A 25,591-nucleotide genomic window follows, 5' to 3' on the forward strand; every position below is an offset into this window, starting at 1 on the left:
AATTAAGACATTTTATTTATGTCTTTATTGCAAAGTCACCATTTGCATACTGCTGAGGTATTAATATACAAATGAAATTATTATGTACCACCAGAGAGAGAAGAAACAGAATATTTAAAAGCGTTTATTCATGGCTGCTACTGTCAGTAGCAACTATTTCTTCCAATAATCAACATACCAGGAAATTTTTCTGCAACCTCCCATGAAAACATTTTGCCACAGATAAGCTGTTCTAGCGTGTACGCATCAGGTGAAACTTGAACGTAAGATACACCCGTTCCTTGAGATATAAGTCTGCAACACCCCCACAACATGAAACGGCGTTCAGAAGGAGTCCTAGCAACGTTTCAAACCGATGGCAGTGACAGAGGGGGGAGACAGATCCGTGCTTTGGGCACCGGGATTACACGAAGCCGTATGAATGAAAACCAGCCCCAGCTCGTCCTCAGCACCGTGTAGCCGGGCTGCACTGAACATCCTCGCCCGAGTCAGCAGTTCCGCTGCCTGCGACGTCAGGCCATCCCAGCGTTGCATCAGACCGTCCGCCGGCAGCAGGCAAATCTTAACCCAACTGTAATGAAGGGCTTAATGCTAAATTAACGAGTTAAAGCTGCGTAAATGCAGCTGAACAACAGAAGTTTCTCGTTCGCACGGCCACTCGGCCAGCCCGAGAAGAGGCGGCAGCTCTGTTATTAAGGAACTTTTCCTAGTTGTCACTTCTGTACAATTAAGGAGAAGCACACAAGCATCCGTAGCAGGACTTACTGGTATATATGTTATTAAAAAAAAAAAAAAAGAAATCAAAGTGGCTTTGTGAGCAGAAATAATGAAGACTCATTTCTTATGGATGCATGTCTTGAGGTCGAATTCTCCGGCGTCCAATAACTGCCGGTTCCCACTGCAGCTTTTCCCACGGTCGGGAACACCTCTCTCCCATGTGGATTCTTTAATGTCTAATAAGGGCTGCACTCTCGCTGCAGCTTTTCTCTCCATGGGGCCACTAATCAGGTCTCTCTCCTCTATTAAAACCGCTTGTTTTCATGAAACTCAAAAGAACGTCGCATCTCTGAGACTGCGAGTACCCCCTTCGCCCCGAAGTACAGCTGAAACTGGCTAACGGGTTCAAAATTGATTAGGGAAGATATTACGCATGGCAAGACGACATCAATCTTGCTCTCCAAGCAGATGAGAATAAATACGACTATTTCTAGAAGCCTGAAGAGGTTACAAAAATTGGAAGAAACTCTGCATGTTCGGCTGTGTTGTATCAAGTCCTGCCATTCTTTATCCTCCAACCTACGCAGATGTGCGGTATCACGTTACTACATGCTAGACACACAGCCGCTGAATTCCATCTCCGGGGCATTTTTTCTTCCAGCTTAAAGCATAATCTGCAGATTTGCTTCACAAATACCGGTGGCAATAGGCTACATTAAATGCTTTCTGCACTGGAATTGCTCAAGCCTGTTCTTTTGTGTGACCAATTTTAGGATTTGTTTGGATTCAGTTTTAAGAACACGCTGCATCGCAACTCTAGGGGAATCTCTTGATTAATCAAGTTTTACCATTGGTAATTCCCCATCTCAGTTTTGCTTCTCCAAGCCCTGCTTTGCATGTATTCGGCAGCAGATGGGAGGAAAACGCAGAGTCATAACATTATGGTCTCCCTGCCATGCTGCAGAGTACTTTAAATACGTATCGTCTTAAGGCTTTCTAAGTCTTGGTGCTCACTGGTTCATACTTCTCTACTCAAACACAAACTTCGTAGCCTCCAAGGTTCTGCACGTTTTCCAGAAAATGGTATTTCAGAAGAAAACAGAGTTTGTCCGCCTGCAGTCTCAGACCATCCCAAGTGACTGGATTGCTCTTCCCTTGAACCACAACTCGGTTTGAACGAGTGACCGGCTTCAGTTCAGCCAATGGGTTCGACAACTTGGAATTCATTTTGGATCCAAGGACTCGTGGCCACATCCAAGTCACAACCCCAAAAGCTCACCTACTCCTAAAAGGGGGAGGAAAAAAAACAGTCCCGTCACGCTGAAAAAGGAGTCAGTTCCCAGCCTCCTCCACAAAGCCCTGTACTTCAGCCGGCCAGCCGCTCCCGCACTGCCGCACCAGCCACTCACCCAAACACAGATGTGCAAATGTTATTTTGTTGGTTCGTGACTCACTGCTACCATCACCTTGGAGAAAGTGCTTGTTCCTGTGACTAAACCAACTGGCAGCGCAAGGCTCGGCGTGAGCCAGGTGTCAGCCCAAGGAAACTCATCCTCCCTGCCGAGGAGCGCCCGGTGAGAGCCAGGCACACGCTCAGGTGTTGTGTCTGCAGTGACTACCTGCGCTCTAGGCGCTTTCTCCATAGGCGAGAGCTCAAAACTTTCCACCACCGAGCTCCTTAGCCAGCCAGATTTTAATGGCTTTTCTTCTGATGCAACTCCAAGTCAAGGTTTTGCAAAGCCAAGATGAAAACGGACTAGCTTGAATTTCGTCGCGCTGCCAGGTGAGGTTTCTCACCTCGGTTTTACGAGCTGACCTAAAGGAGGCCTCACCATACCACAGAATTCAGCAGACCCTCCTTTCCAGATACAGGGGTACTACCGGAGCTACAGGGCTCCTCCTGATACACCATCCCATCCCCAACACAACCGGGCACATCACCATAACTGCCAGAAAAGCTCCTTTCTAATTTTATGCCTTTTCAGTGTGCAGCTTCACCTTTAAATGCTTGTTTTCAAAAATTAGTCTGAGATGAGCTAAGCAAGAGCGCAAACTGCCAGCACAACCGAGGGACTGTAATCTCTGAATGGCTGTAGAGGAAGAGATGCTTCCTGAGCTCTGCTGCTGCCAAAAAAAGGGCTATCTCGCTGTGCCTGCAACCAGCACATCATCTACAACATCAGCGCTGAAAACATTCTCATTTTTTAAATGTAGCAAAGCTTCTCTGCTACTGATGCTTCCAACCAGCTGCTTTAGAGGTAAGAAAAAGACCAAAGGTTTATTTAGACTCTGATTACAATGAGGTTACTGTGCAGATCGTTAGCTGTCTAGATGCATATTTAGCTGCCTTCCCAAGAGCAGTGTCTCACACATACACGCACAGATCCCCTGAAATTAAATCAGATGTTGATTACGTATACAAGGGAGATACTTGTCCATCCTGAGCTTTTATTCTCCTCACAGTCAGGATGCTAATGAGGCCGGAAGACTTTTTTTTCCTCCAAAGACAACTACTTTAAACACACAACTTGGCAATTTATTTTTCTTATTTTGCTCGATTAACTATTACAGGTCACCCACAGCTGCCACAGAGAGCCCAAAGAGGGAACATTTAAATAAGCCTCTATGCGCTTTTTGGCAGCCGTCACTACTAATGAGGACGGGAGGTATTCACACCAGCGGCAAGAGCAGATGGACCACAGCTCGGTGCTTTGTGCTGCGCGGAAGCGGGAGCATCTCACCAAAGACACGTACAGTGCAGTCGGGGCAACCTGCGACAGGGACATTAAGTTACTCTTAACAAATCCCAACACCAGCAAACACAACCGGCTCAGTTTTGTACCTGGAGAAAAACTGAAGATGATTCACCGCTTGCTGGGAAAAAAAAAAAAAAAAAAAAAAAAAAAAAAAAATTCACAATCTGGCAGTAGTCTTTTTATTGAGGTAAAAGATCTTTTCAAACCCAGCCTTCATTCGGTACCTGATCACCTTCGTGACAAGAACTTGGTTTGAGCCCAGCTCTGATTTCCCACCACAAAAGACACGCAAGCTCTTGTATTTGGGTAGAGGGCTATCCAAGAGGAACACACACACAAGGTAGCACCATCTCCATCTGCAGAGAGCCATTGGTATCCAACAGACAGCGGCACATATCCTCTATTCACGCTCCTTCCAGAGATGTTTGGACTTATCTGGCTTTTCAGTGGCGAGATGAGAGCACGTTCAGGGCACTTTGATCGGATTTGGAAGCCCGTGCTTCAGATCTAAGCATGCTTTAAAAAAAAAAAAGAAGTGCTTTCAATTTTAAGTTGCTAAGCTTGATTAAAAAGGGGAAGAGAAAGGAAGCAAAAAAAGCTCCCTTTTGTTCTTAGAAGATGCCTGGGTCTTTAAACAGAAACTGGTCATTAAGACAGACTGCTGCTCTTCTCCCACGATTAGATTGTCTGAGCGGAAAATTGATGTTCCCTTCACATCCGAATCGTGCTGCACTCTCACCCAACTCACCACGAACGTTTGGACCTCGGACAAGGCATGAATAGACAAACGATAGCAGAGAGCCAGCCACACGCAATGCTACAGGATACACTACCAAAAAACGAGAAGGACATTGTTTCAACCGAATTCAGAGAGACTGCCTTCATACTCAACCTATCCTGTTAACAGACCGGACTGCAGCAGGCTCTGGAACACATCCTGGTATATTTATGAAAACCCTGTAACAATGTTTATTCTGTTATTAAAGGATGTTATCTTCACACTGCAGGATTTTAGAGATTGCACGGGACGATTACACAGCGTTAGTAGGTTAAACAATAACTATGGAAATGTAGAAACCAAAGCAGTCGCTGCGTTTTATTCATCCTACAGAAGTCGTCATCGCGTCTTAATATATTACTGCAGAACAGCATTGGAGACGTTCCTTCAGGCTGGAGGAGACCAGAGCTGCCATTACTCACCAGGCAAAACCTCCCGCGCTACCCCAGCCTGTACAAGGTGGGAAACACTACTGACTTGTTAGCTCGGGCAACGCGAAAAAGCAGCTTTTGTCTGATTTTCATGGACTGTTCAAATAGCCTTCAGAACACTACAAAGAGCCATGCAAAGGTAAGGCGCAGGGCTGGTTGTACACTGTGAATTTCCATCTTCAGGCTCATATTCCTCCCACGAGATTTCTAAATCGGCATGCCGAAGATGCAGCTCAACTCAAAATCTTATTATGGAGAGTAATCATATTTTCTAGTTTATTCCTCGGTTCATTGTTTAGGAATGTTTGCCCTTTGCAGTCTTTGGTTTCAGGGCGTTCTCAGACCTCAGCAAGTTCACGAAGCTTAGTAAAAAGCACAAGCAAAATATCTCAAAAGGGCTTATTTTTGGTAGCTACCAAAACCAGAACATATCCACCCCACTAACAGCTTAACAACTTACACCCTTGTTGCCAGCAACTCTCCCGAAACCTTTAGTAGTCTAAAACCAGCCGAGAGGGGTGACCCTCAGTTTTACCCCTTCCCAAACATCTTCAGAAGAGTTTGTTTTGGTATTTATTATTTCTCAGGTGTGTCTTCATGCGCAGAAGGCATCTCCTCCTCTTCTTCACAGGCTGACAACAGCGTGACACCACCGCAACAGCCCGCAGTTGCGACACATTGGCTCATGAAAACAAAACTCCTGAGGAGCCCCAGGTTCACCCTGACTCACCAACTCGTCCAAAATCTGCAACCTGCCCTCTTCTCATCGGGAGATTTACTTCCTTTTTTATGAAACGCCAGCTAGCGCCTCTTCACCCTCAGCAAAGACAAGGACCTAATTTTGGACACACCTTAAGACTGCAATAAGGTCATTTGCCGGACAACTTGGCATGACTTTCTGTCCTATGAAAAGCAAGAAGGGAGAAAAAAAAAAACAGCCAACAAGGCTACCACAAAACAAACAGAAGTCTTTTCTCGTCCCCTGTTCTAACTCGATGAATGGATTTAATACCTCCGTAAGCCTCACAAGGACTGGTAAGTTCTCAACACGCAAGTCTGCTTTCTTGCAGTCTGCAAGAAAGGGCCCTAGCATTACTTTACCATTGTACCAAAGGAATTTAGAGCAAGGACAAGAAACACCAAAAGCCAACGTCACTTTGGAGCAGCTCAGCTGACAACAGAAGCTGCTCTCATCAAATCTCAAATAAACACAGCCAGGACCTTTGAAGAAACTTCAGAGAAGAAACAATGCCGGAAAGGCTCAGCAGATGACAGAATTTTGTAACCAAGTGACATCAACTTATCTTTCTAACACGACTCAGCATATAAAAACACTTAATAGAAGCTTAGTCCACTTCTACGCTCTCGCGGCTTTTCATTAAGTTTCTTTGAAATAATTATATAGGCATTTCCTCGGCCAGCGTGGCGTCAACAAGCTGCCACCTCAAGCGCATGCAAAGAGCAGAACCCGGAGCAGCCGGAGGATTTGTGAATCTTAAGCGGTTGGGAGCCATCCTCCGCCTGACTCAGTCTGGGGGAAGACGTAGGTGGCTGCAGACACACACTGCTTGGTAACACCCCGGCACACCGCGGAGCTCGTACCTGGGCTGCTTTACAGCGCTCAGCGAACCAGTGTTAGGAATAGAATTATTAGAGGAGATTTAGCCAAAAACAAAGACGCGAGCCATCTCCAGAACCAGCACCACCATCTCCCCAGTCAGCCTCCCGACTGATGAACCTACACCCAGGGCAAGGCCAACTTTCGCTAGGAAGTGTCCGAGACTCAAGGAGGCAGGATTCGCCTCGTGTCTTCCACACCTTTATTTCCCTTCTCATTCTGGGCAATTTATTTAATCCCCTTGCCCTAATCCCCCAGCCAAATGTCCTCCCATCATCTCCTTGGGTTTTATATTCTGTGAAACTAAGATTACCTTACTGGGGACAGATAGCTGTAAAACACGGCACAAGCAAGTCCTGATACTGCCCAATACTCTAGACATTGCTTCAGCGAAGCACGGGCATAAACTTTACCTTTCCGCTCTCTTCAAAGGCTCTGAACTAAAAAGGCTAGTACCTAACCCATGAAGATGCCATCACCTAGAAATGATACGAATCAAGAAAGAAAACAGGAACAGTTCATTCTGTAGCCTTACTTCTGTATTTTCCTAAAATAAAAATACATCTGGATTGAGATCTCTATAGGCAAAGCCGATCCAGTAAAACCATCCATGCGTTTGCATCCTAAGTCATATCCAAGAACTATTATAAGCAATAAAAGCCTGGGAACAAATTTGAGAGTTTAACTACAAAAATCGGAGCACTATTTCTTCTAACTCAAGCCTGTTCCCGCGCAAGGCACTGCAAGACCCACTGGTGCCAGACGTGGGGAAAAAGGCCCCATGAAAGGTACTGACAGGCAGGATCCTAAATAGGCACCGAGGCTGTTCTTCTCGGGGCTCAAAGCACCGCTCTGCCCCGCTCACAACCTCTGCAAGAGCTGACCAAAATCCCTCTACTCCACCCCAGTCCACTGTGGTGACGTACGGCGCAGAAAGCATGGGGATTTTGTGTTCCCAGGCTGAATTTACACTCCCAGCCATCAAGACGAAACATTTTCTTGTAAACTGACCAAATGTTTTCTAGAAGTTATTGAAAACAAACAGCGGTCGCCCTTATGCCAGTTTTTTTTGCAGAGCAACTCCTCAGAGCAGTCGTGTTTAAAATGCAAACCGCTTCTCCAGAAGATATCCTATCTACCTCCTCAAAACAGAAATCACGACAAGGTAAAGCCAGAAAAGCACATTTTCCCAAAGGAAAACTTAACAGTTGTCTGTCTTCTCCAAGACTGCTCCGATCTGCAATTTATTTCTAAAGGAGCATGTTTCTTTCCTGAAATCCGGAGCTTCTCCCCGACTCAGTTGCCTCTCTGAAGGTCTTAATTCCCTCACAGAAGAGGAGATGGCATACCAAAGTCACATGGTTCATAATTAAGAGGCTTTTACTCCTCTTTGCCCTTTAAAACACCAATAACGGGACAAAGCCATGTTCTTTCAGATAACTGGAAGAAAACACGGGGCGGGGGGGGGGGAATATGGAAAGGCAGCACTTGTGCTGGGGACAACTGTTACTATATTTAGTCGCCTTGTTCTGCAAGCTGCCGAGCATCTGTTTCAATGATGGTGAATGACTTTTTTTTTTTCCTGCTAGTCAAGACAGCATTAATTAGGTGAACCCAAACGATTGCTACCGCCGCTTCCCCGTGCGCCGAGCCCTCGTCTCCCGCATCCCGACACAGATTCCCTGCTCGTTCCATCCTAACAGCGGGCCTCCCATCCTGGCACCCACGGCTTTCCTATTCCCGAATGCCTTAATAACTCAGGCGAAAGAAAATACAGCACGTTAGGAAGGAGTTTTTAAAAAGGGAGTATGTGGGTACAAAACAGAAAGCCCCTAACAATTTCAACTCGTTAAAACGCAAAGAAAACCATTCTTTTGCAATCCCCTTTCATATCAAGACAATAGATTTTCAAAAAGGGCTTTTAAGGAAAAAAATAACCCATAAGCCAGCGCTTCTTGAGACCAGCTTCAAAATTTTCTCATTCGAGAAGAGAATTCCTAAGCAGAGCGCGTTATTTCAATTCACACTAAACAAAAGATTATCGAGAGCGTTTTGCAAAAAAAAAAAAAAAAAAAATACAGTTTCTGCAAAAGGCCTCTTTCATCTTAATTCCTTCCTTGGAAGAATTACTTGAGGCTGCAAACCCGAGCAAGGTTCCCACAGCGAGCGGTTAATTGCAGGGGGAGGAGGAAAGCAGCAAACCCCTCGCGCTGAATGCGGCTGCTGGGGTTTAAGTTTTAGGAGCCTTCCTTGAATTTTGGCTTCTTTAGAAACAAAATGGTCGTGTTTCTCAAACTTGCCCCTAGCAGAGGCCGTGCAACAGCAAGACCGCTTGCGTATAGGCTTTAACATGGAAATGACAGTCTTTCCTAAGCCCAGTGGAAAAACAAACGCTCTGGTGGGTCACAGGGAAGCTTTAGGGGTGACACCACTCCCCAGCCCCCCGAGCTGAGATTTTTAAGCCGTATTTCCCCAAATTCTTGCCCCTGCCGCCGTGGCTCAGCCTCTTCTCAGGCTGGGGGATGGGTGGGAACTGGGTTTCGCCAAGCCCAGCTCCATCTGAAAAGACTTTCTCTCCAAACTAAACCGGTCTTTTCCAAGGAGGGAACCTTCCGCATCCCACCTCGCCGCCGCCTTCCCCACGGATATACCCACATCCCACCATGCCATCCTGGTGGAGTGTGTCCCTTCCCCCAGGCGAGCACCAGCATACAAAGGCAGCCTCGCTCCATTGTCCACCTACAGCACCTATACATCCCACCCCAAACCCGCCTCGACGTATATTACACCAATATTTAGGTGTTTACACCCCCCAAAAAGAGAGCTGCGGAGGCAGCGTGTCATTTCCCCCCATCCATTGGTACCTGCACCCACAGCCAAACGTATTTTAACGGCGTTAACTTGATCAACCTCTACCGAAATGCGCAAATCCCGGTTAAAAATCAGGTTTTGAAAGCCAGCGGGAAATTATAGGAATGAGGGGGGTTTTGCCTGGCTGCAAATCTCCTTCCCAAACCTCCGACTGAAACTCAGGAAGGTAAAAACAAGCAAAAAAAAAAAAAAAAAAAGAAAAAAGGTAATTAACAATTCAGCGCCTGCCATTTTTTCCCATCCATCTCCAAGCAACAGTACCATAGCAACTTTTTCCCTGCTTTAATACATCTTACAAAAGGAGGAGGACTGGACAAAATAAGACCCAGGAATGTCAAATTTCCACTTCTGGGCGCCTGTTCCTTCAGCAAGCCAGCTCGGAATTAAACAACCGACCCCAGAGTGGGGTTTTTTTTTCCCCAAAACGCCTGCCTTTGTACAACGCCAGGTCACGTAACCTGGACTGACGGCCAAGCCAAACCACCTCGAAGGCAGAGCCCCCATCCCAGCAGGGACCAAGCGGCGACTCTGGGCTCGGAGGGGGGAATAAAAAAAGGTGGAACTCCATTAAAAACTCCATTAGAATAGGGCAATTTCTGTGCACCGACAGTGCAGAGATGGGGCTTTGCTGCCTCTGCCCCCCAGGCCGGGGGAAGGGAGGAGACCCCCGGGGGCCGCCCCCCCGCACCCCGGCGTGACCCCAGGGGTCCCCCCAGCCCCAACCAGGGCCCTGTCGCTATTTTAGAGACAGGCTGCCCCCCCCCCCGCCAGCGGCGGGGACCTTCCTCCCCCCCCCTCCGTGTCACCTCATCTATTTTTCCCATGGTGACTCATTATTAAGGACGCTCCGTCATTTTTCCAACGCAGAAGATTAAAGGAAGCTTCAAAATCCCTTTTTTTTTTTTTGGGGGGGGGGGGGGGGGGGCTGGGTGTGCGTGTGTATATGTTAAAAACAACCGCGAGCTGAGCAGCCACCTTGGGCTCATTACCTTCTTTTTTCCCTAAAAATAATTTAAAAAAAAAAAAAAAAAAAGGCCCCAGCGCAGGGTGCCGGGTGTGAACTTCGTGTATTTCCCGAGGAAAAAGGTGTTGCTGAGCTGGGGGGGGGGGGGGGAACCTCCTCCTCCTCCTCCCTCGAAGAGACGGAGGGAGGAGGGAAAAAAAAAAAAAATACAACCATGCAAACAGCCACTACTTCCTTATGAGCGGGATTAATTTATGCAACGACAAAAAAGGGAGGAAAAAAAAAAAAAAAACAACAAAACCCAAAAAAACAACACAACCCCAATCACGAGTCCAGAAAGCGCTTCCCGCGTGGAGGGATCCGGCATTTTCTTCGTGGGTTTGTGTGACTTTTCTTTTAATATATATATATATTTATATATTTTTTTTAAGTCACGTTCTCGCGGCTGCGGGCGCTTCGGTTCCCACCGTTCGCTGCACCTCGGGGGGTGGGGGGGGGGGGTGTGGAACGCAGCATCCTCAGGGCCGGGGTAGCTCCAGACGGAGGAAAACAGAGTAAAACGGGGGTAAAAAAAATTACCACCAAAAAAAAAAAAAATATACATCTCCAAACGTTGAGCGATTTAAATTAAAAGCGAAGGAGAAGCAAGATGGCCAGGCTCACGGCTGGCTCCGCGCACCCCCGCGGCGTGGAATCCCCTCCTGGGTGCAGCGCCGAGCTCCGACACGCCGCTCCTCCGTCTCTTCGTGCTTTATTTTCAGCCGGTTGTTGTCGTTCCCGTCGTTATTACTGTTATTGTCGTTATATTTCCCTCAGCTCCGGCAGGTCCGTCCACGCCGCCGGCCTCCGCGGCCCATCCTCGCCATGGCGCGGGGCTTATTTACAGCGATTTTGTTTTCCTCCTCTTCTCCACAGGCCGCGGTGCCCCGCATTCCTCCCCTCCATTTTCTCCGGTTTTTATAGCTTTTCGCCCCTTGTTTTCCTCACGCGGAGGGAAAGGGGGGTGCGGAAAGGGCCTCCCGGGGGGCAGGGTGGGGAGCGCGGCCCGAAGGCGCGGGAAGGACCGGCGGATCCCCCCCCCCTCGCTCCCCGCCCGCCGCCGCCTCCCTCTCCCCACTCACCGCTTGAAGTGCTCGATGATCTTCTCCTCACGCACGTTCTCCGGCAAGTTGCCCACCCAGAGGTGCCTGGTTTCCCGCACCATGCTGCGCGGCGCGGGGCGAGCCCGCCGCCCCTGCTCCGGCTCCCGGCCGCCGCCGCCTCCCCCCGCGCAGCGCTGCCGGCCGCCGCTCGCCGCCCGCCGCCGCCTCCTCCTCCGCCTCCTCCTGGCCGCCCTCCGCCTCTTCCGCCGCGGGGCCCTGCCGCCCTCAGCGCCGCCGGCTGCCTCCCCCCGCGGCGGCGGCGGACGACACCATCCCCTGCGGGGGGGCCCCCTGGCTGGCGGGCCGGCTGGCGGGCGGCGGGCTCCCCCTCCGCCGCCGCTTTTCTTCCTCCCTGCCTCCCCCCGCCGCCGCCGCCCTGGCTCCTTCGCTCCTTCCTCCTCCTCCTCCTCCTCCGTCAGCGGCAGCGCGGCGCCCCCCTCCCGCCTCCTCCTCCTCCTCCTTCCCCCCCCCCCCCGTCCGCGCTCCCGCTCCTCTGCCGGCTCCGCTCGCTCTTCCCCCCCCCCTCCCCTCCCCGGCCCCGCGCAGCGCCACACGGGGGCCCCCGCGCAGGCGCACTGCGCCCCGGGGCGCGCGCCGCCAGGGCCGGCGGCGGAGGCGGAGCGCGGGCGCGCAACGCCCCGATCCCGCGCGGGGACGGAGGCGGGGGGGGGGGGGGGGGTGCGCCTGCGCGAGGCGCTGAAGGGGGGGCGCAACGGCAAAGGGAACGGGGGGGGGGTGTGCGGGAATAACGGGGGAGAGTAACGGGGGGCGCTGCGAAAATGAGGGGGTGGGGGCTGTGGGAAAATCAAGGGGGGGGGGCACTGAAAAGTGGGCGGGGGGGGGGGGCTGTGCGAAAAGGGTGCGATGCGAAAACTGGGGGTTTCCGCGAAAAATTAAAAGGGGTTTTCACCGCAAAATAAAGGGCCGTGCGAAAAATAAAGGGGGGGGGGCACTGCAAAAGATCGGGGGGCCCGTGCGAAAAATAAAGGGGTTACATTGCAAAAATAAAGGGGGGGGGGCATTGTAAAAAATAATGGGGGGCTGTGCGAAAAAGGAGGGGGACATTGCAAAAAAATGAAGGAATTACGTTGTAAAAAATAAGGGGGGAAGAAAAAGGGATGCGCTGCAAAATTGGGGGGGCTGTGCAAAAAATAAAGTGGGGGCACTGCTAAACGAGGGGGGGCCGTGCGAAAAATAAAAGGTGTGATGTGAAAAACAAAGGGGTTTATGCGAAAAATAAAGGGGCTTTGTCACAAAAAAATAAAGGGGGGGCTTTGTAAAAATGGGGGCTGTGCCAAAAATAAAGGAGGGGGGGCATCGCAAAAAATAAAGGAATTATGTTGCAAAAAATAAAGGGGGGGGGCTGCATTGCAAAAAAACGGGGGGGCTGTGCAAAAATTAAAGTTGCTATGCGAAAAAGGAGTTTCATTGCAAAAAAATAAGGGGGGGCTATGTGAAAAATAAAGGAGGGGGCACTGCAAAAAATGGGGGGCTATGTGAAAAATAAAGGGGGGCATTGCAAAATGAGGGGGGGCTGTGCAAAAAATAAAGGGGGGGGCTGTGCAAAGAGGAGGGGGCACTGCCAAAAACGGGGGGGCTATGAAAAAAAATAAAGGGGGGCTGCACTGCTAAAATAAATGGGGGGCTATGTGAAAAATAAAGGGGAGGGCGCTGCAGAAAATGGGGGGGCTATGTGAAAAAGGGTTCACATTGCAAAAATAAAGGGAGGACTATGCAAAAAATAAAGGGGGGGCACTGTAAAATGAGGGGGGCAGTGCAAAAAATAAAGGGGGGCTATGCAAAAAATAAAGGGGGGGCTGCACTGCAAAATGAGGGGGGGCTGTGCAAAAAATAAAGGAATTACGTTGCAAAAATTAAAGGGGGTGCATTGTAAAATTGGGGGGGGGGGGCGCATTGCAAAAAATAAAGGGGGGGGCTGCGCTGTGAGAGGCGGGTGCCGCTGTCACCCGGTGCCCCCTTCATTTGGCACCCAGGATGGGGGCTCGGGGCGCAGGGGAGCCTCTGGGTTGGGGGTCCTGGCTGCCCCCCCCCCCGAAAAGGGGGGGCCCTGGGCTCTCCCCCCATCTCTGGGAGCTGTGTTCATCCCTAAGGGCTCGGAAAGCAGCCCCGGGCAGGGAGGGGGTTCAGGGAATCCTTCCCCAAAATCCTGAGAATGGGGTCAGAGAAACTCCCGTCCCCGGGGCGGGGGGGCAGCCCCCTGCGCCCCCACCCACTTTTCATTAAAAGGGGGTGGAAAAAAAATGCTCGTGGCGAATATTCCCCTGCTCACAGAATTTAACCGACTGGCGCCTGGCACCCCGTCCCCGCTGGAAAAGCGGCTCGCGACCCGGAGCTAAACGTTCTTCAACCTGGAAGGGCTCGTTTTCCACCCAAACGTGCCTCTGCGCGGACACAAACACCTATTTCTGTGCCCGAAAAGGAAAATGCCCGACCGATTCCCGCTGCGAGATTCCGAGAGCGGTTTGAGGTCAGGATAAAACCCAACACGCACCCAGGGCCGTCAGTGTTGGGTTTTTTGGTTTGTTTTTTGTTTGGTTTTTTTTTTTTTTTTTTTTTGAAGCTGCTTTCCCCACACAGAGCAGACCGGTATTTCCCTATTTCCCTTGGCCGAAGCCTCCTGACGGCGCTTTTCCATTAATTAAAGCCACGTTCTTATTTGTCGGGGGCGAGCGGCGCTCAACTTCGCCACCCAAGTCCACCTCGACGGCTGGGCAAAGTTATCGAGCTTAACGAACGTGCCAATCTCTTGATTTAATCAGAGCTCTGACGCACTCGAGCCTCGGCAGAGCCGGGGCTTATCCCCAACTCCAGCCCATCCCATCGCGGCCCCGTGCCTCAGTTTCCCCAGCGATGACGGGCGTTATCCTGCTCCGCCAAACTCAGATCTACTGATTAATTTAAAAAAAAAAAAAAAAAAAAAGAAAACCAACAACTCTCCGCACGCAAACCGTCTATTATTTAACACATGCCATGGGGCCACGTGCGCACGACAAAACGCACTGCCAACACGTTTCTGCTCCGGGGAAACGGGCTCAGCGCTCTGTTTGGACGGGTCAGAAGCCCAAAGAGCGGTCGCTACGCGTCTGTACCTCTCCGGACACCCATTTCGGAGAGGAAGAAACCCAAACCACGCATCCAACGGCTTTTCCACGCCACATTCTCCCATCGAGCGTGTTTGCTGCGACGGCATTTCCAACCGCTCTCCCCCTCCCTGCCAAGGCGGCACCTCCAAGGGACACGATTCAGCTTTTCCATGCCGAATTCTCCCCTCTCCCATCGAGTGTATTTACTGCGACGGCATTTCCAACCATTCTTCCCTTCCCTGCCAGGGCGGCACCTCCAAGGGACATGAGAAAGCCACGCTGGCTCCCGGGTCCTTCAAAGGAAACCTCCCGCGGGGTCACTGCTGTCACACGGCCATCTTGCGGGCACGCTGGCCAGGAGGGACATCCGCGGGTGGCAAACAAAGCCACCGGACTCTGCTGACAGAAGAGACGGTTGAACCGAGCACTTGAAGGGCTCCGTTCACAGGAAAGCCAGCTGCAAGAGGAGCACAAAGCCCGGACAGTGACGCGAAACGAAGCTCTGGACCATCCTGATATTTTTTACTACGCTTTGGGGGGAAACTGTTCCCAGTTGTGCTCGGGTGATGCTGCTGTAACCGGATCCCTCTGACTCGTTCGAAGATTTTAAAGAACACAGAGCCAGGCGAGACACTAGAGCGAGCACAACCCTCCTCCCAGCAGGCCAGAGGGACCTCCAGGAAGGACCGGTCTCAGGTGGCAGCAACCAGTGCCATCATTGCCACCGTTCACGCCAGCCTCCCCGGTGACAACACAATGAGCATCCAGGGGCGAGACACGGACAAGCATCCCCTTCCCAAAGGGGCAAACAGGCGAGGAAGAGGAGAAAAGGCCCTCGGCCTTCAGGACAGGCAAGGGCAGGGGCTGAGGCACCGCAAGGCGCAATTTACATTACTCATGTCCGCACGGTGGGTGTAGCCAGGAACCCAGCTATCTCCGGGCATCTCGGCCAACCCCGCAGTTAAAACATTCGGACGTTTCATATCGGCACTTGGAGAGGATTAAAATGCCAGGTCATCTATTAATGAGGGAGGCAGGTTATAAACCCATCTCAGCTTGAACACCACGTTCACGTCAAGAAAAGCAAAGCGAGAACAGGACAGATCAAAAGAGAGCCATTAAAGGCGTGAGAAAACGGTGCTGCCATATATGGAGCTAATAAAGTTAGCAGCTCGCCAGTTTAGAGGGGGAAAAAAAAGGGCAGGAGAATCGGAAAACATCCTTGGGGTCCACGCAAAGAGCCAGAAACGGCCTCACTTCGAGGAGGAAACGTCAATAAATAGGAGCGAGCGGATAACGCTCGAAAAGGCAAGTTGGGACATTTTTAACGCGGCGTCTTACCCAAGCGGTGGAGCTCGCTGCCACGTGTCGCCGGGACTGCTGGCCAAACATTTAAAAAAGCAAAAGATTAGATACCGAACAAGGACAGCAACCAGAACTCTTAATTGCTAAGAGCGTAACTTCCCTATACTTGGTTCTGGCTGAGCAGCAGCTCGGTGCAGCTGGAGGTGGGGACATGACAGCTCGCCACGTAGCTGGGGACTCGCGTGGATTAGAGCGGTGACACTGGTGGCACGCAGTGATTATCCCCAGCAGCGTCCAGGACGCGTCCAGCTTGCTTGGCTTTTTACAGAAAAGCAGCAGTCAGCCAGGCAAGAGCCCTCAGACATCACCAGAAACACTCGGAGCGTTCCTTTGTTTGAGCCGGCCAGCTCCAGCCACCATCTTGTCATTATAAAACGTATTTACGTGCCTTTCCTGCTCATTGACTATATTTATTAAAATGACGGTATGGCAGCTGAATATCAAATTACCAGCTAGGCTTTTATCTCCTTTTTTAAGCCAGCCTGAATTACTGGCCTAATTTTATTGCTTACCCATTACGTTTTATGCAATGGGTAATTTTCTCCAAGAAGGAATCGGTGCTGTTTGATATTTGGGCTCGTTTGTTGCCAAGACAGAGGATATCGGCTTACGCGCTGATAACGCTTTGAGCACGAAGCCTGGGTCTGGATCCTAAGCAACACAAAGCATAGGATTTGTATTAATAAAGCTCTTGATTTCGGTTCTTCCCTCTTTGAGGGTCAGTGCTCCAAATCTTCACAAGGAGATGGCTCTGTCCACAAAACTCCCTTCACGATTTTGAAACCCAGTATTTAGTAATTTATTTTCTAACGCTCTTCCCCGCTAGACTTCACGGTGGTGTTCTTATCCACCCAGTACCAGCGATGGGAGCCGCCACAAAATACCACCACTGTAGCCGGCGGCTGAGCACCAGTCACCTTCCGCAGCACAGTAACCGCAGCTCCAGAGCCCCTGGAATTCCATTTACACTGAACCCATTTGAGTATATATATATATATATATATATAAAAGCACACTTCTGTTTCCAAAGTACTTTGCGACACAAAACCAGACGTTTCTTCAGCAGCAGAGCAGAGCGTGATTGCTAAACCATGCCACCTTAACACTGTGTGCCCTCACGGGACTGCAAAAGAGCTTACTCTGGCTTACGGTATAGCAGATATATTAAAATTAATACCTTTTTCTTTTTTTTTTTTTTTTGCCTGTTGGGCAAAATTAGAAATACCAAAGTGCTACTTCTGCCCTGCTTCCCCTTGCCCCCTCAACTTCTGCGCGGCCACGTACCGAAGAGCTGTACCTGCTCACCTCGCAAGGGTTTTCCCCAAACACGGGGCATTTCATCAGCTAGACAGAGAAGACTTTGGTCTTCCAGGCTGCAAAATACTTGATTTTAGGGGAAAAACAAAGCAAGCAAAACCAAAAAGCGCCAACCCCATACGATGATACCCAAACATGACACCTGCAAAGGATATGAATCACCTAGGACTGGACTGATCACCAATATCCTGTATTTTGCCGTTTTTAACACCCAATTGTTGTATTATTTCTACATAAAGGTCCCACATGCAATGCCCAGGAAAAATCACAGAAATTACACTGGAGATGTTGGCAGGACAAGGGTTTAGTGCGAACCCCACAGTCCAAATCCGTGAGCTGCTCTTCCCCACATTCCCCATCGGATTGATCACCACACACAGCGCAAAATAAATACCGAGGCAGCCACCATCAGAGCTTTTGTTTCACCAAACACCATTTTGATACCGAAGCGAGTGGATGGTGTTTTAAACGGAGCAGACTGCATGTGCGTTTGCGCCGTTATCGCTCTTTCAGCTTCAGAGAAAAATACAGAAGAAAAATACTTGTGCGCTGAGACCTGCTGCGCTCGAAAACCTCTCCAGCAATCCGGCACAGGAGAACAGTTTCTGGGCAAGTTTTGGCTCTCATTTTACCTCTGCAGCCCTCCCGATGCAGCTTTTTAACTCTTCGGGAAAATAGGAAAGCTTGAAAGACTGCAGGTTTCCCCCCTTACGGAGGAGGAGCGGAGGTTTCTATCGCTCGCTTGCTTTTTGGCACTGGAAATTCAGGTTTTGTTTAGCTTGGAAACCTCATGGATGGAGTTCTTTCTAGTAACTCTTCAGTCCAGAGCAGAGGGTGGTAAAAGTTCAGGTAATTCTCACTCGTTTGTCCTGAACTGCCAAAGAAAAGTAATTCCAAGTCCCACGGGGTGTGCCAACCTGAAAAACGTGGAAACATCCCAAACAGCCAGGTTCTTGGTCCACCGTAGCTCCGTGCCAGCGAAGGCCTCTGATGAGCATGAGGCGTATCTCCAAACCAACACATCCCTAACGAGAGAGGAAAATTAATATCCCTGTCCATGCTGGTTTATTTCAAGTATAGACAAGGCTTTGGGCACAGGAGCTACTGGCAATTTTCACGTACACCACACACCAACTTTCCCCAGCTCTCCACCGCAGGGAGGACGGTATGAAATCTGGCCAGGACACCTCATACTTACCCTCCGCTAAATTTTTGCCAGAAAAGCATAAAGTCAATAGCTGTGCTGCAAATCAGCAACCAGGCTGCCTCACTGGCAGTAAAATCACTGCATTTCTCATCAGGTGTTGCTCCAGCTTAGCAGGGCAGGGCCTCTCCGCTGGTCAGCCAGAGGCATTCACGCAACACCGCTGCCAATATTCTCATTAAGGGAGGCTAACGAGAAGGCGCCAATACCTAACACTCCTTGCGCACTAATGACTGCCGGGGCTCTGCGCCTTGAAGTCATGTGTGACCTCGGAGAGACCAGCGCCAGGTGCTTTTTATTACCTTTTGCAACACAACAAAAGAAATTGCAGCCAGTAAGGAAGCGTTTTCCTTCTTCCCGGTGAGCGAGCACGACTTTGAGGAATCGAGTAATAAAACAGCAGCACGTTCACAGGAAAAAAAAAAAAACAAACAACAGTTCAGGGGGACCCTGATCTTCACCAACACAATTTAGGACGTTGCAACGCTCCCTCCGACGTTAGCCCTTTGTGTGAGCAAAATTAGGAGTAATATACTATCGCATGTAGGGCTGCTCGCTTGTAGGGAAAGGGGCCCCACAGTTTTACTCCCTGGAGGCTCCCGTTCTCCCCACCCCTTTTGTGTGTATTTTTTTTTTTTAATGTGCCACACATCAGCACAATGCTGACAACTGCATTGTATGTTTTCTGCCTATGCAGCAGTTCAAGAGCACACAACTCTGGAAGGGTTTTTTTGAAAGGGGAAAGGGGGAGGGAGCTGTCCTTCGTTACACTCTTTTAATTGCACGGCTCGCTCTTCCAAGTGACCACTTGGAAGGGAAAAAACCACCAAGGTTTCAAAATGGTAACATTTTTAGCATCCAAAAGGGTAAAACTCAGTCTTCTCACAAGATACAGTGGAGCTTAAGAGTAAAAGCTACCACAGGCAAGACAAAAATATAAATCACCAGGGCTTCTTCTCTGGAGTTGGAAGTGACCGCAGAAGACAGCTCATCTATCCTCACTTACCGTTCTTACGGTCGCTACGTTTCCACACCTGCCAACGCAGAGATACCAGCACTGAAAAAGGAAAATAGAGGGAAGGGTATGAAAAGCTGGACGGTCAGTTTTTTCCACCTGCCACCAGCAGCTCCAGGGAGCCTCGGTGGCACCGCTCCAAAGAGCAGCGACCGGAGCACATTACCAGCCCTCGCAAATACAGCTAATAGTTAATATCTCACAGGCACATGCGTTATACAGATAGGGCTGGCAAACACAGCTTCCTTTAAAAATAAGGATGACTAATCCACAGCAGTTTTTCTTTTTTTTTTTTCTTTTTTTTTTTTTTTTTTAAAGGCCACAAGGCAGAGCTTTTTCCAGAAGCACCCGCCTTTGCTTTTGTGAAATAGTAAGCGGTGGGAAGGGGAAACCCTGGGACCAACTCATGCTATCCAGACAGAAGTAACCACAGAAACGTTGTGGGTTTCTGTGGCCCGTGTACAACACACGCTCACACAACCAGAGCACTGTGCCCTGCGCTCCTCGGCAAGGCCAGATCCCGCTGCCCAGCCGGCTCTGAGATCCCTGCGTGTTTACAATACTTACAAAGAAGGTATCTGCTGTGGAGAGGGGTTACACAAACAATTCTCTATTTCCCTGGGATGGGGAAAAAAAAAAAAAAAAAGGCATAAGGCAGCTTTCACCCATAATATTTCAACACCCCCTTGTGCTACCTGGGTCGGGGAAGGGGTGCGCTGGAAAAAAGCGGCACGTGCGGGGTTTTGTAATCGAAGGGGAGCATCTGCATGAGGTCGGTGGGCCCAGTCCCCCGAGCAAGGTCACTCTGCCTCGCGGGGAGACACATTAGCGCTGGCAAACCTGCTTTAATGCAAAGCTGCGGTCAAACCACAGCGGAGCCAGCAGTAAAGGAGGTCACTTGGGGACTACAAAGAGGTAATGAATTTTAAAAATAAATAAATAAATAAAAATATCTATAAGCAGATGTTTACTGACAAGCAGGCAAGTCCACAGCTTCACAAGAGGAAGAAGGAAGGGTCTGCGTGGAGCAGGCGGAGAAATAACAGCCCCGTTCCCAGGACGCAGCAAAACACTCTACATCTACACAGAACACTGAACAGATTTAGGTTACAGCTTTTAGCCAGCCCCATTTACCAACCTCCCCCCCACCCCCAGCTTTGCAGCCCTAAAACCCAACAAATTTGTCATCTTTTTAAGCACTCAGAAATGGAGATTTGCCACCGACGTGATTTTTGGTGGTGGCACCATTAAAATACTTACCCACCTCACAGCCAAGGGCTGTGAAATCTTAAATTTGTGACTGTTTGCAAATGATTTTGAAAGCCTTCCAAGGAAGGTGCTGTAGGATTGTAAATCCTTCCCATTATTAATAAAATGGAGCTATTGTTCCAGCTCTAATCAAGACTTGTCTCCAGCTGGGCAATTTTAAAATGCAATTCAAAACACACACACAAAAAAAAACCAAAAAACCCACGATCATGAGGAAGCTTCAACCCACAGGCTACAAGGAAAAAAAAAAAAAAAAAAAAAGAAATCACTGAAAGAGCAAGCTGTTCTTTAAGGGGAGGGGAGAAAGAAAATAAAAAAATAACAACCCTGCTATTTAAAATGAATTCCAAGCGGGAGCGTGTCGGGACGGGGGGGGGGAAGCCTCCCTCCCATCGCCTGGGAAAGGTCACTTCTGCCATCGGTACCCTCGCTACGGCTGCGGCATTGCGAGCCACCCCATTGCTGCGAGCCCAGCCTCATCCATCTCCATCAGGAGACATCTCTGCTTTTAATTTATTTAGGAAAAAAAAAATAAAAAAATAAAAAAACCAACAACCAAACCCTTGCAAACACTTCCCAGCATCCTTTTCAAGGATGGGGAAATCTAGCAAGGGGGAGAGGCTTGGAAAAGAGCTGCCAGCCAGGGAAAAGGCAGGGAGAGGTGGTGCATCCTCTGCATCCTCCTCCTCCTCCCCGGTGCTGCGGCAAAGGCTCCGCAGTGGGTGCTCCCCTCCCCCGTAGAAACTTCTGGAATAAGCAGTCGAGCTGGGGAGAGGAGAGAAACCTTTATACCCGCAGAGGGGAGGGGGGAAAAAAAGAAAAGAAAAAAAAGAAAAGAGAGAGCGCAATAGAGCACATAATAAAAGGGAGAGGACTGCACAAGGATGGGGTGCGTGCAGGGGGAAAAAAAAAAAAATTATATAAAAATTGGCAGCCCCATCTCAGCGGGGTTTTGCAGCCTGCTCGGCTTTAAATAAAAACGCCCCGACACAAAGCACAAAAAAAAAAAAAATTAAAAAAAAATAAATGGTGGTGTTTGGAGCGCTCGATGGTGGGATAAAGGAGCTGATCCCTCCTCCCGGATCTACAGCAAAGCCCTGCCATTGCAGTTCAACTAATTTGTCCTCTCTTTTTGTTGCAATGAATTGTCTGATCCGGACTATTTGACTGCATTTGCAGCTTCAGTTACGGGGGTTTATTTTTGTGTGCCTTTTTTGTTTTTTCTTTTTTGGTTCTCTTTTATTGTTCTTTTTCTGGGTGTCTTTTTTTCCTCTTTTAATTTAACAAAACAAAAAAAAAATCCTCCCCAAATCTCCCAAGGAAAATCTACATCTCTGTGGAACAAATAAAACATTCAGGCACAAACTTCCACCACGGATTGTAAAAAAGAGATGGGTTGCTTTTTGTTTTTTTCTTTTTTTTTTTTATGGCATTTTTTTTTTCTCCTGCTTTTAGGATATATTGTAGTAGAAAGCCAATGGAGGAAAACAAAGGTAATACATATATATATATATATATATATAAAATCAAACATATATTTGGGCCAAAATTGCAGTGATTATATATAATTAAATCATAGTGTTTTAGGTGTGTGGGTTTCTTTTATTTTCTGTAAGCAGTCCCTACAAAGAGAGATACATATATATATAAAGATGTGTAGTAAATATATAGAAATATTTCTATATATATAGAAATAAAAGAGCATCTGTATGGGCCTAAAACTGTAATTCCAGGAAAAAGGATCAGTATTTTAGGCATGTGGTTTTTAACAAAGAAGGGGCAATGTTATAAGGTAGCCTGTAACAACACTGTCATACAGAAAAAAGGTAAGGCAACATTTATAAAAAAAAAAAAAGGCAAAGCATATGTGGTACCTTGGCTGCAGCCTCCAACAACGAGCCTTTGGATGTTACGGGGTATTTTTTGGTGGTTCTTTTTTTTTTTTTTTTTTTTTTTACGGTATTGCCACCTCTGATCGCACCAAGTATATGCTTTTAATTAACGGAATGGCGGGCAGGTTGTCGTGGGGAGCAAGGCGAGCGGTGATGGCTTCTTCCCCGCGCCACTCCAGCTCTGAAGATAAATCAATCCTCGGGTGTTTTGTCTTTTTTTTTTTTTTTTTTTTTAAGCGCGTTTGGGTATTTTCCATGCCGTGAGGAGAACGAATGGTGGTGGCTTCAACCCCTGTGAAGGAGAAAAAGCGGTGGAAGAGAAAGAATTAGGCATAAAACTACCCACCTCGGGTTGCGTGCGGTGATGATGAAGGGGGGGGGGGGGCGTGTGGAAAGAGCAATTCTGGGCCAAAAATCTCCACGCCATGAGGAAAACACAAACCATTTCAGGGGTCGGCGCCGGCGAGCTGTGCCGTGAAGGGACTGAGGGGACGATGGTGCCGGGGGGGAGCCCTGAGGCAGCGATGGCGCCTGAAGCGGCGGGGGGGAAGGCCGAGGCCTCCGCCACCCCCGTCGCCGAGTGGAAATGCGCGTTTCTGGGCATTTTCGCACCCTTTTGCCACAGCGGCGGGGGAAAAAAAAAAGGGGGGGTGGGGGGGGGGGAAGGTCAGGTTTCACCCGCAGCGCTTTTGCCGCCCGCCTGGAGGGGATACGCACATCAGGAGGAGCCCCTCCGCCGTGCTCCTGGCACGGCTGAAGCCCACGCTGGCCTCCCCGGCCTCCCGCAGCCGCCCATCATCCGTCCTTCCCCCCGCTGCCCGCCCGGCGCCATTTTGTCGCCTGGGCGCCGCTGGCCCTGGCCCCGCCGGGCGGCCATTTTGTGGAGCGGGAAGCGGGGGGGCAGCTCCTGCGGCAGCGCGGGCGAGGCGGCGCTGTGGAGCCGTGAGGGGCAGCCCCCGGCCTCCTCCTCCAACCCCTTTAGTCGGGCAAATACCCTCCCTTTTCTTGCTTAGTTTTTCTCTTTCTCCACAAAAACGCGGTGCCGGTAAAACGCCGGGCGGAGGCCGATCGCCTCAGCAAGATTCAGCCGCGGACGAGGCAATCCGATAAAGGAGATTAAAATACATTCCCCTGGCTTGGGCTTGTGAGGGGAAGTTTAGCCGCACAGAGAATTAAGGCATTTATTTATTTTTAGGAGCTATTCCCCCACCCCCTCCTTCCAGCGTTTTTCCCAGTGATAAATCACCGAGGTCAATAAGCTGCCTTGACAAACGGGATAACCTCTGCGAGAAATCCTTTTTTTTTTTTTTTTTCAAATAAACCCCTTCACCTATGGGCTCTGATGGACACTCTAGCAAAATAAAGATGTAACCTAAACCGTTTGCAGCCAGGGCTGGGCGAAAATTGTTAATTTTCGGGAAATCGGGCTGCGGGATGCTGTCATTGCTGCTGATACGATGAAGGAAAACTGGGATATAACGTGTCGAAGTCCCACTTGCAGGCGTGTACTGCGCATCTATTTTCAGAAATAGGGTGGGTTTGGTTTTTTTGGTGTGTATGTTTTTGGTTTTTTGGGTTTTTTTAAAATAACCCAGTGTATCACTTGCAGCCTGGTAACGCGCTTGCGTAACCAGCTGCGTTGATTTCACCTTGCCTTATTGATTTCTTTAAAAATAAATTGTGAGGCTGGGTGTTTCAGTTTTGCAGGGAAAGATGGGAAAATGAGGAAAATACTGCTTTTTTTATACACGTATCCCGCCTGTGCTTCATAATGAAGCTGGAGAAATTCAGGGCTTGGGCTGCTCCCAGAGTAATCCCTGCTGGTTTTCCCCCCCTCTCCCTTAGCCAACAGGATCAGGCCGTTTTTTATGTAAGAAATGTTAGATTTTAGGTTATGCAGAAGACGGGAAAGCACAGAAAATGGATCCAAACGCTCTGCGGGGAAGGACGACGCTGCAGCAAGCCATCTGGGATATGGTTGCAATTAACCCAGGTCGACCAAAGGAAAAAACCCGTTTTTTTTCTCTAGCTTTCTCCATCATATTTGAAAAAAAAAACCCCACATCAAACCACCACCAGCACTAAGCACCCAACGCTCCTCCATCCAGCAAAGCCCCGGTGGCTTCTTCGACTTCAGTTTCCCCTCCTGCGGCGTTCCCGGCTCCATCCCGGCACCTTGAAGGCAGCGATGGCGGAGTGAAGGCACGCCAGGAATCTGGCTCATATCTCCTGCTCTGCTTTTTGCATTTCTCACAGCTGGCTGGGGAAAATGCCGGGAAAATGCGCTTTCCAGCCCGTTTCCCTTTACGGGCTGACTTTCCTCACGCCGTGCCAGAAGTCTTGGGCTTGCAAACAAAAACCTGCAAAAAGGCCTTATTTGTTACGAAGCAACACCCTGACCGCTGATTTAAAAATACTACAGCCGTGCCCGCCAGCTTCTCCTTTAAGCTCTTTTTAAAAAAAATCAGGCAGTCCTTGGAGTTGCAAGAAAGATAACCTTTGGGTTTGGTTTGGTTTTGTTTTATGGGATAGAGCATTGTATTCCTGGGAGCAAACGGGGCTTGCAGCAGGGTACGGTATCCGATGCCTTCACTGGGAAAGCCCGGGGAAATTTTATCCCCGGGGCCGCACCCAGCCTGAAGTGAAGAAATATTTGCATTTGCTTCTCCTTGGAGGGCAGCCAGGTCCCTCCCCGCTCTCCTTGGCCTGCCAAGAAGGATTGCAAGAAAAGACGGGCTTATTGCAGCAGCCGAGGGAAGGGCAGGGCCCGGCCGGTGCCATTCGGAGGCGTACAATCCTCTTTGCCCTTTTGCCCCGATGCCGGAATAAGACGAGAGACCTCGAGTGGGTTTTACACCTGGGGGGACTTGGGGGGTGCTCTGCAAGGCTTTGGGGGTTCCGTGAGGCTTTGGGGGGCTCCCAGGGCAGAGCAGGAGCTTCATGTTGCTCCGTGCGTGATTTGTATTTGTTTTCTTTTTGCTAGCAGACCTTGCACAAGCGCTTGTAGCGGGGCGAGGAGCCCAAGGACGGGCTGAGCCGGCGCAGCTGACGTGGGCTTGCTCAGCGGCGGGATAGGACCCAGCTCCCACAGCCCCTGCAAAATCTCCTCCGCGCACACACACGGCTTGGCCAGCGTTGGAAATTCCTC

At 49.6% G+C, this 25,591-nt stretch overlaps 1 protein-coding gene and 1 long non-coding RNA gene across 7 annotated transcripts in view; both read right to left on the bottom strand.

Moving 5' to 3' along the window:
- SPEN (spen family transcriptional repressor) overlaps window positions 1-11,651 on the bottom strand; it is a 68,778-nt gene extending 57,127 nt beyond the window's left edge. For all 5 annotated transcript variants that reach the window (XM_063354028.1, XM_063354030.1, XM_063354029.1 and 2 more), the window contains exon 1: window positions 11,257-11,651. In XM_063354028.1, the coding sequence (XP_063210098.1) occupies window positions 11,257-11,339 (83 nt within the window). In that variant the 5' untranslated portion in view covers window positions 11,340-11,651. The remainder of the gene's footprint in view (window positions 1-11,256) is intronic.
- A 2,579-nt stretch (window positions 11,652-14,230) lies between these two features.
- Window positions 14,231-23,389, bottom strand: LOC134524187 (uncharacterized). Of its 2 annotated transcripts, none has more exons than XR_010073513.1 (5): window positions 23,161-23,389; window positions 22,426-22,735; window positions 19,274-19,324; window positions 15,723-18,088; window positions 14,231-14,777 (listed from the first exon to the last, which is right to left on the bottom strand). It is a non-coding gene; the product is annotated as an uncharacterized LOC134524187 (long non-coding RNA). The 2 variants fall into 2 exon arrangements; XR_010073512.1 differs by adding an exon at window positions 19,850-19,900 and having other exon boundaries at window positions 14,231-18,088; window positions 23,161-23,380.
- Between the last annotated feature and the right edge of the window lie 2,202 nt (window positions 23,390-25,591).

Source organism: Chroicocephalus ridibundus, chromosome 16 (assembly GCF_963924245.1).
Source record: "Chroicocephalus ridibundus chromosome 16, bChrRid1.1, whole genome shotgun sequence".
NCBI lineage: Eukaryota > Metazoa > Chordata > Aves > Charadriiformes > Laridae > Chroicocephalus > Chroicocephalus ridibundus.